The 12892-nt window shown below is 53.3% G+C and overlaps 1 protein-coding gene across 2 annotated transcripts; it reads left to right on the top strand.

The window, feature by feature from the left end:
• Positions 1-1031: 1031 nt before the first annotated feature.
• ZFP41 (ZFP41 zinc finger protein) lies at positions 1032-12742 on the top strand. 2 transcript variants are annotated; one of them, XM_079153970.1, is made up of 2 exons: positions 1032-1451; positions 4041-6521. In XM_079153970.1, the coding sequence occupies exon 2, from the start codon at positions 4177-4179 to the stop codon at positions 4771-4773; it is 597 nt and encodes a 198-aa protein (XP_079010096.1). In that variant the 5' UTR covers positions 1032-1451; positions 4041-4176; the 3' UTR covers positions 4774-6521. The 2 variants fall into 2 exon arrangements, 1 of the variants encoding a protein (XP_079010096.1); XR_013766224.1 differs by lacking the exon at positions 1032-1451 and adding an exon at positions 11910-12742 and having other exon boundaries at positions 2536-5456.
• The last annotated feature ends 150 nt before the right edge of the window (positions 12743-12892 follow it).

A 12892-nucleotide genomic window follows, 5' to 3' on the forward strand; every position in this document is an offset into this window, starting at 1 on the left:
CTAGGCAAGTGCTCGTCCCCCAATTCTTTATTTTGAGACATCTCACTAAATTGCCCAGACTCTCCTGCAACTCGGGCCCCTCCTACCTCAGCCTCCACAGTAGCTGGATTACAGGCTTGTGCCCCGGGCAGGGCTCTCTATTATTTCTTACAACCTCGTGTGAATACACAATTATCTTTTTAAATGTTTTAATTAAAAAGCAAAGAAAGCGAGGCTGGGGTTGTGGCTCAGTGGTAGAGCGCTGGCCTAGCATTTGTGAGGCACTGGCTTCGATCCTCAGCACTGCATATAAATAAATGAATAAAATAAAGGACCATCAACAACAACAACAAAAAAAATTTAAAAAAAAAATTCGGTCTCAGAGAGTTCTGCTGGAGAGAATACTGCAGGTGTGGCCCTCGCTGGACTGGACCATGTGGGCGCTTTACAGGTTGCCTACCCTGAGCACTAGGGACCGCGGACCGGGACCCAGTGGCCCTCCTGCCTCCGGGGAAGGGAAGGCGGGGAGACCCAGGGATGGCAGGCGCAGGAACTCAGTCTACAGGCTGAGCGGGCTCAGCAGAGTCCAGTGTTGGAGCTCTGAACGCTTTCCCGTGGCCGGACGAAACGCCTGCGGCGGGCCTTCATAAAGAGGTTCACTGCCCTCAGTGCTGGAGGCGGGAAGTCAAAACAGCTCAGAGGGAGCCAGATTCCGCAGTACTGGGAAGGAAAAGCCGGGAAGGAGTGGGGGCGGCGACGACGGCGGGGGCGGGTGAGCGGCTCAGGACAGGAGGGCGGCGCAAAGTGCGCTCGGGGCCCCCAGGGGAGGGGCGCCTTCTCCCGCCCTCCTCGTAGCCTTCAAGGCTCTGTGCAGAGGCGGCCCCACAGACTCCGCGGCGCACCAGCACCGAGAAGCCGCGAGACCTCCTAGAGCGGCGCCGGAAGGGGCGGGGCCAGGGTGGGCGGGACGCCGCGCAGCACCACCAAGAGGCCGCGCGGCGGCCTAGAGCGGCACCGGAAGGGGCGTGCCAGCGGGAGAGAGGAGGGGGCGTTTTCCTGCGGGCGCCAGTCTGCGTGGTTGACTGGGGAGAATCGTGCTGGTTCGAGGCAGCGGTGCTTTGCGGCCGGCCGCCCCTAGCCGGGCTCGGCGGGGCGTCTGCGCCTCGGGGTGGAGGCCCTCGCCACCCCGGCCTCCCCCAGGTACCTCCTGCTTTCGCGCTTGGCGTCTCCGGGCCGCGCGCGCGGCGGGATGGGCAGGAGGAGGGCCGGGCCGGGCGCTGGCGTCGGAGGGCCCGCTGCGGAGGCCTGCAGCAGGCCTGCGCGGTCCGGCGGGCCCCGTGGGTGCCGGTCCACCTTGGACTCTACAGCCCGCGAAGGTTCCAAGTTCCCGAAAGCCGGGCCGGCTGGGCGGGCTTCCCGGGAGGCCTTCCTGCTGCTGGGTGCCCAGAGTTTCAAGAAGCTTCACCAGGGAGGTAAAGGAGCTACCTCGAAGTTGCACAGCAGGCCGGGAGCCGCAGCCTAGGCCGGTGTGGACTGAGTGGACACCTGCGCGTGTCCACAGACCTGTGAAGTGAGGGGCCCCGTTTTTAATGGTGGTTTTATTTCTCAGTGTGGGCAGCAGGTAGAGAAGTGAGCAAACCCTGTCCCTGCCTTAGCGCCTGCCAGCTGGATGGCAGAGGACGTGACATTGACAGGACCTAAGGGTACAAAGACAGCCCTGCTCTGAAGAACCCCTACCTCATTAGGAGACAAGCCACATGTGGAGGAAACAGTGCTGTGGAGCCCAGAGGACTTCAGAGAGTACAGTCTCCTGTGAGGCTTAGGGTACCTCACAGTGGTTCTTGGTTTTCACCTACTTCCTACTAAAGCTGGTACCCAGCCTCAGAGTGTCCTGGGGCTGTGAGCCTCTGCCCTCCCTAGATGTGCTGCCCTATTCTCAGTGTCTTCCAGCACACGTGACTTTCCTTCACCTAAGCTTCATCACCCACCTGACCCTGAACCATCCCCCAGAAGGCATCTCCAGGCTGAGCCTGGATAGTGATACTGGCCTGTACCTGAATCATTTCAGCAGTTCCATCTGGGAAACAGCACTCAGACTCCTTGTGAGGTAGAATTCTGGTCACTTTGTGCCACCTCCCCTCGTGGAGGTGATACCACCGTTTACGGGTGACCAGTTCTGTTTCCTCAGGTGTTGAAGTATAACAACCAGAGAAGCACGCCAAGGCAAGCATATATTAAGCAGATTTTATTTGAAAGTAGTAAGACAGATTTCTCCTGGGAGGGAGAAAAGGGGCATGACTGAGTTCTAGAATCCCAAGAAGTGAGTGCACCCTACATCTTTTATAGGTTAGGGTCCTTTGTTCTGTTCTTTCTCCTTCCTGCTTATGTGAGGAGGCCCAGGAGTTGCCAGTGACATGGCAAAAAAGGTGAGAAACAGATGGCAGTGGAAAGGGTCGAATGAAGGGGGCCAGGAGACATTAATTAGCAATTCCTGCCTGCAGCATTTTGGAAGGGGTAGCTAGGCAGGTAACTTTAAAAGGGCACCGGAGACACTGACATTCCAACCTCCCAGGGACAGTCTCCGACTTCTCAGACTCAGATGGCCTTCATTCCTGTTTGACCAGATTCCTTATTCTGCATTAACTGCCTGTCCTCAATTCTGGCTTCAGAGGGAAGGCCAAGCATCCCCTTTGACTTATCAAAGAGAATGTCCTAGTGGACAAGAGTGACCCTCCTGGGACACAGACGCTTTGCCAAGGACACTCTACAAGAGTGGTTCCGGGACTCAGTCCATACTCCTCGGAGCTGCAAGCAGAAGAGAGCTTCCCATATCTTATGGAGATGTCTTCATCAGCATGTCAGAGGGCCTGATGTTTTTTAAGGTGGTGTGCTGGAATGCGTCAGTTAGCATGGAGGGGCAGAAACAATACGCAGAAGAAACGGAGCAGGATTTTTTAAGAGATTGAACCCAAGGCCTAGTGAACACTAGGCAAGTGCTGTACCACCAAACCACACCCCAGTTTCTTTTAGAGCAGGTTTTAAATGAAATGAACTGCATAGCTGCCTCGAAGAGACCTGGGCCTTGCCTGGCGCTCCTGTGGCTATGATTGACTAACTCTTGTTCGAACAGGTGCTGAGGTTGGGATTCTGTCAGGTGGCACAGGCCTAGTTGATGTTTACCTGCAGCTTTGGCCCCAAATCTGAATGAGAACAGCCAGTTGCTCAGGCAAGAAGGCAGTGGAGGAGTCACCAGAGCAGTATCCCCCTAGGAGGCCAAATGGGATGGCAGTGGAGATCAGCGCATGAGTGTCATTAGTGTCTGGAATAGACCCTATGTTCCCAGAGGGATATTGTTTCAGTTTTCAGTACTCTCAGTTAATGAGGTACTTCTGTGTGCCAGGAGCTTTCATAAAGCCCTGGAAGAGGCTGTATGAACTAGAAAAATCATACATTTGGTTAAAAAATAAGCAAAACTTGATCCATGTATGGAGAGACAGAGACTAGAGCTGTTTGGGGGAAGAGGTGTGTGGGACTCTTGAGAAAGGGACCCTGGAGTGCAGCTATGAAGGGCAAGGGGCCATTCTCATGCAGACCTCCTGAGGCAGGAAGGATGGTGTGTGTTTGGAGAACCTAAAGCCAGCTGGCATGAGGAGGGAAGCCCCAAGGGGTGTAGAAGCCTTGTTAGTATGAAGGGAAGACTTTGGGGATTTGAGCAGAGATAGGCATGGGATTTGCTGGCTGCTGTGAACCAAGGGGGCAACCCAAGTTTCACCCAGCTCAGAACCAAGATGTGATGGAGGCACCTCCCAGTAGCCTATAGCTGGTCCCCATGTGGGCAGGTGAATGAGAAAGGGACATAGGGACATGAGAAGAGAAAGCCACATGATCACATGGTGGTCACCGGGTCACAGTGTGCAGGGAGCCTTGAGGACACTTGAGACTCCTGCCCAGCACGAGGAGGCTGGGAAGGGCGAGATGGGGCGGAGCTCTGAGAATACTGGGGTTGGGCTTACGGCGCCGAAAGCATGTTTGATCTGGTGTTCACAATCTTGCCTTTCCAGCAACAAGAGGTCAGGGGCGCTGTGTTCCTGGCCCAGGGCCTGAGCTGTGCACACAGTGGGACGCCACCACTAGGGGCGTGGAGCCAAAGAGGAGTGGGGAGCCCTCAGCTCCCAGAAGCCTTCTCCCAGGATCAGTATGGAAAAATCTGCGGGCAGGAAAAGGAGGACCCCAGCCTCGAAGGTGGAGGCAGATGGACAGAAGGCCACTCTCAAAGGAGAGAAAGTGTCTGGTGGCACGAGGCCAAACAAGAGGCCTGCGGCACCCAGAGAGCATCGCAAGGAGCTGAGTCTGAGCCCGGAGGACGAGGCGCAGCTCTTTGATGCCTTCGATGCCTCATTTAAAGATGACTTCGAGGGTGTCCCTGTGTTCGTTCCTTTTCAGAGGAAGAAACCCTATGAATGCAGTGAATGCGGACGAATCTTTAAGCACAAGACAGATCACATTCGCCATCAGAGAGTTCACACTGGGGAGAAGCCCTTTAAGTGTGATCAGTGTGGCAAAACGTTCCGGCACAGCTCTGACGTCACTAAACATCAACGGATTCACACTGGTGAGAAGCCTTTTAAGTGTGGGGAGTGTGGGAAAGCCTTCAACTGCGGCTCCAACCTCCTGAAACACCAGAAAACACACACAGGAGAGAAGCCATATGAATGCCAAGAGTGTGGGAAAGCCTTTGCATACAGCTCCTGTCTTATCCGGCACCGGAAACGCCACCCACGGAAGAAGCATTGAGTGGGGCGTGGCCTACAGGTCACAGAGTTCCTGCCATGGCGCCAGAGCTCCCTCATTCAGCATCTGATGAGGCCTGGGGCTCCGGTGCAGTGTGCTAGGTGTACCTCTGGTTGCCCATCCCTGTCATCACCAGAAAAGCCCGCCCATCAGACATGAGTGGACAAGGGCCTTCTGCCTCAGGGAGTCTCTGCATCGAGATAGAGTGAAGGCAGGGAAGCCCCTCGCAGCTTCAGCCATTCTCCAGTTACTCCGTGCTGCTCAGTGCTCAGCACAGAACAAACGGGCATGTTAAGTGCCATCCATGGGACCCCTGAAGGCACCCGGCAGGAGTGACACTGTTGTTGGTGAAGGCCAGCGGTTCCTGTGTGGTCCTGCCTATGTGTCACTCTCCTCTGGCCTTTTCACTAACACCTTGAAGACTCCCATCTGTGGATGCTTAGTCCCAGGAGCTGAGCAATCACCTGGGACCCCAAGCTGGAGAACAGTGGTCTGTGGCCAGCTCTGGCTTCTTTACCTGGGCTAGAGCTCCAGGCCCCAAGTTCAGCCCCTGCCCCTGGAACTGAGCCACATCTCTGCCCTCCCGGCCTAGCCAGCTCCCAGATGGGCAGCCTGACTCACCCAGACAGAGGCTCCTCAGGCTCTTGAATGCTGCCACCTTGAGAGATTCCTGCCCTGGCCCTGTGGTAAGCCCCCAGGGTGCTACCTGCAGCTTCCATCCACTTGGCCTTCAGACATAGTGGTGGCCCTGCCCCCATGGTGGCCCTCCACTCCCTGCCTGTCCCCAAGTCTTTCAAGTCCACATGGCTGTGTGGGCCCTTGGTGTCCCAAGAGTGATTTGGATGGGGCTCTGTTCTCTTAGTGGCAGCAGAGCAGTGCCGACCAAGAGGCAGGAAAGCTTTTCATTGAGAGAATGCTGGCACCCATGTTTTCAACTAGATATAAAAACTGATAATATCCTAATGGAGTTCTTTGAAGACTCTGCCCAGAAAGAAAGGTTCCTAGCCAGAGCAGAAGATGGCGTGTCCATCAAGCAGTCACAGAAACCAAGGAAGGGATACCACCCCAGATGATTGAGATGGTCCCATTCCCAGTAGGAATGTTTTACCAGGTTAACAGCTCTTGCTCTTGAGTCCCCTAACAGCTATGACACTCAGTGCCACTGTGTGGCCACCATCCCCTGAGGCATCACAGGCATTGCCATCTTTGCAGAGTGGCCTGCCATTCTGAACACACTTCCAGCCCCTGTGCTCAGTTCTACTTGCAGAGCGCTGTGCAGTATTCACAAAGCATACTTCTTCCTGCTGGTGCATGCTAGCTGCCCTGGCCTGAGGAGCCCACTTGAGCCTGACACCTGGGGCTGGCGTGTGGCCAGCAGCTGCCCCATGCAGAGGGTACGTGACTCCCCGGCTCTTGAGCCAGTCCTCTGAAGGTTCACGCTGAAGTCACTAGCACCAGCCTCCCTCTGCTTTACACACACATACTAGCTTAAAATTCACCTAAATCAACTGGGCACAGTAGCATGTGCCTTTAAACCCAGCTACTCAGGAGGCTGCAGCAGGAAGAACACAAGTCGAGGCCAGCCTGGGCAACCTAGTGAGACCCTGTCTCACAGTTAAAAGGACTGGAGTGTGGCTCTGTTGTGGAGCACCCCTGTGTTCAATCCCCATCGCCACTCTCCAAAAAAGAAAAATCCACCTACATTCCAAAACCAAGTGAAAGTCTGCCGTAGGAGTTTGGCTTATGGCCCAGTTGATCTATGATGGCAGGTCCTGGCACTCAGTCTGTCACCTGCCCGTGGCCAGCTTTTGGCCCACAGGACAGCACCTCACAGACCCCTGGAATAGTCTCTGAGGCCAGGCTCCCTGGGGCTTCGTCCAACTCACTGCTCTTGGCCTGGGGTGCCGGGCAACTGTGGCCCACCTGGACAGCTCTTAGTGATGCAGGGGACCTTGGCTGGTACTACCCCTATGAGGCAGAGGATTCCAGGTGAGGAGCCTCCTACCCTGGGACCTCCTCACTAGTTGTTCCCAGGGGCCGTCCTGCCAAGGCTTGATCACCTCAGTCCTGAGAGGAAGCCTGTAGTCTCAGAAGTGGAGATCTGATGAAATGGAATTAAAGGAATATAGGAAAGCAGGTGTCGAAGTTGGTGTGGGAGACGTGTGTACTCATACATGCAGCACGAGGTCCTCGATTGGGAGAGTGCCCACATTGCTGGGATGTTTGAAACCACCAGGTAACAAAGCGGTGCCTGCTCCCTAGCCCACCTCTTGGTCATTAAAGATAAGAGGTTTTCAGGGGCTCAGCATCATTTCAGGTGTCATTACGTTCAGATGTTGAACAAAAAACAATGCCAACAATGTGTGTTCATACCAAGCTGCAGAGCAGATTGACCAGTGTTGGTTGAGTGACTAGATCAGGGGTTGGCACATGTCTCCTATGAAAGGCCAGAGAGCAAGTGTTCCTGCCTTTGCAGGCTCACGGTCTGTATCATGGCACCTCAGTCACTGTGTAGTGCAACAGCAGTAGAGATGGCGTGGAGCAGTTAAGCAAGACTGCCAGCCAGACCCTGTAGAAAAGGTCATGGCTGTCTTTTGCCTATCTGTGGTACAGGGTTAGGGTATTCAGACCACAGAAAACTTGCGGGCTTGTTCTTTGCAAACTTTCTATGGATCTTTTAAGTCCTTCAGAACTAGATGTTGGCCATGAAAGGCTGGCCAGGAAGTCAGGAGACTTGGGTACAGGTCATACACAGGAGCCAGAAGGTGGCAGGGAGCTGCTTACACTGCCCTCTGCTGCTTGCTATGCCAGGAGGATAGTGGCCTTAGACCTCCATCGCGGCCAGGGGACTCCCACATGTCCCCGCTGGCATCTGTGTTTGGTTTGATTTCTTTTTTTCTCTTTTGGTCCTGGGGATTGAACCCTGGGCATTCTACCACTGAGCTACCTCCCCAGCCCTTTTTATTTTATTTTGAGACAGGGTCTCACTAAGTTGCCCAGGCTGAACTTGGACTTGAACTTGTGATCCTCCTGCCTCAGCCTCCCAGGCAGCAGTGGGATTATACACATGTGCCACCATGCCCAGCTGCTTTGTGATTCATTTGAATTCTTGTACTTTTTCAGTGATTTCTCCCTCCTGTTATTGGCAAGCATGACTTTTTTAATGAGTGCCTTATGATCGGTTGACTAGGAAGATCAGAGCTGACTTAACTGTTCCCTAACCTGGGCACACAGATTTTTGCTTACATTGTTATAAATAATTTCATGAGGGAAAAAAAGATAAACTAAGACAAGAAAAGGTGAGAAAAACTAAGACAAGAAAAGCGATGGCACGGTGAATGCTGTTTTCCAGACGCAGAGTGCTGTGCTGCCTTGCACCTGCCCCTGGGCCCGGCCCAAAGACACCGGCAACAGTGCAGGCAGCAGGGTTGCCCCTGCCTCCAGCAGCTGTGGGGCTCTCACCCTTGCCAGTTCAGTGAGGGGAGAAGAGATGTATTTCAACCCAGTGTCCTTGATCTCTGTGAGGGAGGGAGGTGCTGGAGAGCGTAGAAGGCTGTGGAGCTTCAGGCATGTCAGTGAAACACCTCGTGCCTTGTTTTCCTCCTGTGTGAAATTGATGTGCTCAACCCGAGGGTCTCCAGGAATTCTGTGATTTGATGCATGAAAGTCTAAGTATAGGTCTGGTGCCTACTGAAGGGTCAACAAATGCTAACTCTTAGGAAGGCACAGTGGCACACAACTGTGAAATCACTTACCCAGGAGGCTGAGGCAGAAGGATCACAAGTTTGAGGCTAGCCTCAGCAACTTAGCAAGACCCTGTCTCAAAATAAAAATTTTAAAAGGGGCTTGGGATGTAGTTCAGTGGTAGGGCACCCCTAGGTTCAATCCCTGGAACCACAAAAAAAGACTAGGTCTTCTCACATGTTTGTGTTCTTAATGAGACCGAACACTCATATGTGTGGAGAGGTGTCCATACAAGCCAGTGGCCCTAGATGCTTCTCCCAGAAAAAGATGGAAGCAGAATTTTAAAACTCACCATGGAAAAGAGCAAATGATAATTTTGGAGGGTTTTTAAAATAAATATATGTACATATATATATGTTTTTATTACAGTTCATGGCTATGAGATAAATCACCCAGCCAACCCAAAATTAGCTTTCTTTTTTTTTTTTTTTTTTTTTTTTCAAAATTAGCTTTCTCTTGCCATCTTTCTCTCACAGACAGGTGAGCTCATTTCCCATTTCTTCTGAGGCTGCAGAACAACACCAAGCAGCAAGGCCAGATCCTGCAGGTCTGTTTTGTTGCCCAAATAACCCAAGTCAAAGACAAAACAGCGCACAGGGTAGAGCTCCTGGAGCTCTGTGGGTGCCGCTGAGAGCCCGGCAGTGAAGCCACTGGAGGGCTGGCAGGAAGAGCCCAGGGCCTGGGCCCAGCACCTGGCTCCACAAGGCATAGGAAGAACAGCAGAAGCAGATCAGAATGGAGGAAGAAAGCCAGAGGGGACAGAGGCTTTGAGAGCATGAGAAACTGAAAGACTTTGAAAGCATGATAAAGTGGACATCCTTTGGCGAAGTCATTGAGAAGAGGAGCAGAAGCAAACGAAGCATGTGTAGAGTTTCAGTTTAGATATGGGGTGTCCCCGGAAGCTGACGGGCCTCAAGGTGGAACGGCTGGGTTACGAGAGCCTTACCCCGGTCAGTGTCCATCCCCTTAGGGACTGGGTGGTGACTGCAGGCGGGTGGGTGTGGCGGGAGAGTGGGTCATGGGGCGTGCCTTTGGGTTTATGTTCTGTCCTTGTTGAGCAGAGCTCTCTGCTTCCTGGTGCCAGGTTCCCAGCTGCTTTCCTTAGCCACACATTCCTGCCGTGATTTCTGTCATCTTAGGCCCCAAGGAATGGAGTTAGCCACCTACAGACTGAGACCTTTCAAACCCTGAGCCCCAGAATAAACTTTTCCTCCTCCAAAATCATTCTTGTTGGGTCTTTTGGTCACAGCAGTGAAAAAGCTGACTAAAACAAGTAGTGAAGGGAAGATGAGAACCGCCACTCAGCGAAGCCAGAGCCAGAGAAACAGCCAGGCTGTCCAAAGACAGTGCACCCAGCCAGCTCAGGCAGGTGTAGTCTGCAGGGCCCCCTGTGCCTAAGGAGACGGTACCAGTGGCTTACATTCTTCCAAGAACACCAAAGTTCAGATGGTTTATGGGTAAGCTCAGGAGACAGCAACTCCAGTATTATATGTGATGAAAGAACAGGAAATAGTGAGGTGCACACCTGAAAACCCAGCAATTTGGAAGGCTGAGGCAGAAGGATTGTGAGTTCAGGGCCAGCCTTAGCAAGACCCTGCCTCAAAATAAAAAATAAAAGGGCTGGAAATGTTGCTCAGTGGCAGAGCACCCGTGGATTCAATCTGCAGCACTACATGCACACACACCAAAAATAAAGAGAGAGAAAGGAGGAGGAAATACCCCTTTGTTTTATGGAGGTATAACTTTGAAATCCAAATTACAGCTCTGTGTTGGTGTCACATAATAGACACAGAAGTCTAGCAAATAGTTCAGTGGAACATACAATATGGCATGACCAAATCAGGTTATTTCAGGAAGGCAGATTTGTTTCAAGGTTGACGTTGTTGGACTGGCAGTGTAGTTCAGTGGTAGAGGGCATGCCTAGCTTTTGTAAAGCCCTGGGTTCTATCCCCAGTACTGCAAAAGAAAAAAACCCTAATCATGATTGACAGGTGATCTTACTGTGTACAGAGAAAACTGAAAATAATCACACAACTACTGAAATTATTAAGAGTGTAAGGTCATGTAGAAGATCAATGTACAAAAGTCAGTTGAGAATAAGACCCAAGAGAATAGCAAGGAGAGATATAGATGGAAATCATTGCACAAATATTGATAGCATCATTTACAGCAACCCAGGGGAGACGGATAGGTAATAAAAATGGGTGAGTCATGTAGAAATTTTATATTGTCCTTAAAACAAATAACCTAAATAAATTAGGAAGATTTATCACATCATTGACAGTTCCAAAATTAAAGACATTATTTCTTCTTCAAATTAATTTAGAATGCAAACCTAATTACATTTCCAGCTAGATGTTACTGTAACCCTAAGCCGGTTCAGAAATGTGTGTGGAAAAGCCTATTAGCCAGACAGATGGAGGCGTGGCGAACAGAACCTGCCCCGCCACAAACCAGAGCCTCGAGGTGAGAGAAGCAAGCCCTGGCTGCGGGGACCCGCCCGGAGCCTCTGGGAGCACCAGGTTACGCACCCCAACTGCTGCTGCAACAGGGGATACACTCCCAAGCCAGGGGGCTCAGAGGAGTCTTCCCTAAAAAGAGACAAGTAGCCAGTTAGAAAGCTGACAGAAGACGGGCATTTCACAGAGCAAACATGAACAGCTCGAGTCTGTGAAAAGATGCTTGCTCTCACTGAGGAATAGAAGATGGGACAGCAAGAAGACACAGGTTCAATAAAACCTGAGTCTGATCATCCACGTTGGAGTCAAAGGCCTGCGACCTGGGGAACAGCCCAGCGCTTGCCTGCCAGTTGAAGGTCTGCACCCTGCTACCTGGAGACTTCCCCTACTCGTCACCCCAGAAACTGGGCATGCCCCCAGGGAGATGGTCATAGTGTGCAGTGGTGTTCATGGTGTACTGTGTCAGAACCTAGAAATTCCTGTGTGTCCCCAGTGATGCCATGGTGTGTGTGATCGTGAGCCCTGGAGCTTCTGCAGGAACAAGGCAGCTGCAGGGTGCACCCTGGGCAGAGGAAGTGAGCCAGAAGCCGTGGTGTGCTGTGGGTCTGAGTGGTGGAGCATGGGAGCTGGAGGAGGCCTGGGTAGCTCCCAGCAGGGTGCTGGCAGTGGGCGTGGGCTCACTGTCAAGTCTGTGCCACTCCCATCCTCAAGTCTGAGAAGCAGCAGGCGCTTCCAGCGTGAGTGTGTGCCAGCCAGCTCTGGGCCCACGCGGCCCTCCCCACCCGGGCCTCCCTGGGCCCCACCACCGGGGTTGCTAGCGCTCCTGGCTTGCCCTTGCCCAACACCTCTGCTGGCTTCAGCCTGCTCTCTCCCAGGCAGGGAACAGGGCAGTGACCACACCTCTCCTTCGCTCACGTGAGTTCTCTTCCTTTTCAGACTGCCGGAGAGGATCATCCCAGTGAGGTGTTCCTGCATTTAGAGGGGGTGTAGAGAGGACCAGTGTCCACATGCAGCCCCTCTGACTGTCCTGGTGGAGGCCTTGTCCACTGCAGAGGGCTCAGCACAGAGGCCACTGGAGATGTGCAGGAGGAAAGCCAGGCCAGGTGGGTGCAAGCAGAGAGGCCCTGCCAACACGACAGCACTGCAGGGCCCTTGGTCACACCACAGACTGCTCAGCCGCACGCCGCTGGAGGGGTGTTCTTCATACCAGCTCTGTGCTCAGAACCTTCCGGACGTCAGAGAAGAGTCCTAGGAGTCCTGACGGTCCTTGAGCCTCATGTCAGCTTCCCTCACAGGAAGACACTCAAAGACTTCCAGGAGCCAGGGGAGCCCACCTAGGTAGCACTACCCTGACCACTGTGTCCAGGAGGCACTGCCCACCGGGTCCTAAACCTGCAGGAAAAGTGCGGACTGCATCCCACAGCTAGGCCTTGCTCAGAGAGCCTTCACCAGGGACCTGACATCACAAATCCAGACCCAGGGCTCTTCTCTGTCCCTGCAGCCTCGTCAGGCAGTGAGCCCTCATGCAACTGTCTGCTGCACACGGGTGGGTATGCTGGCCAGCAGCATGGCCTGCACTCTGGAGGCAGGACCCCAATGCACTTGAGTGTCATTCCCTGTGCTCTCAGATCTGACCCAGTTTGGGCACAAGGTAAGCTTGTTTTCTTCCTGTGCCAGTGAGCTCAGACACCCAGGCACTGCGGAGGAAGGCCAGGCTGGAGGTGGGGAGAGCCAGGTGCCCAGGAGGATGGGCTGGGCTCTGGATGAAGAGGAGCTGGGCCCAGGCCCACAGCTGCCTGCAGGGTCTTCCAGACCCTCACGCCTTGAACTCAGCATCCGTGACCTCCTGTATCCTCCAACATCAGCTACGCGTTCAGCACACTGAGGCACATTGTCCCCACCTTGACCAATCCCCAGGA

Source organism: Sciurus vulgaris (assembly GCF_902686455.1).
Source record: "Sciurus vulgaris genome assembly, chromosome: 1".
Classification (NCBI taxonomy): domain Eukaryota; kingdom Metazoa; phylum Chordata; class Mammalia; order Rodentia; family Sciuridae; genus Sciurus; species Sciurus vulgaris.

Coding starts and splice junctions, on each gene's coding strand:
- ZFP41 (XM_079153970.1), top strand. CDS start 4,177: ATGGAAAAATCTGCGGGCAGGAAAAGGAGGACCCCAGCCTCGAAGGTG.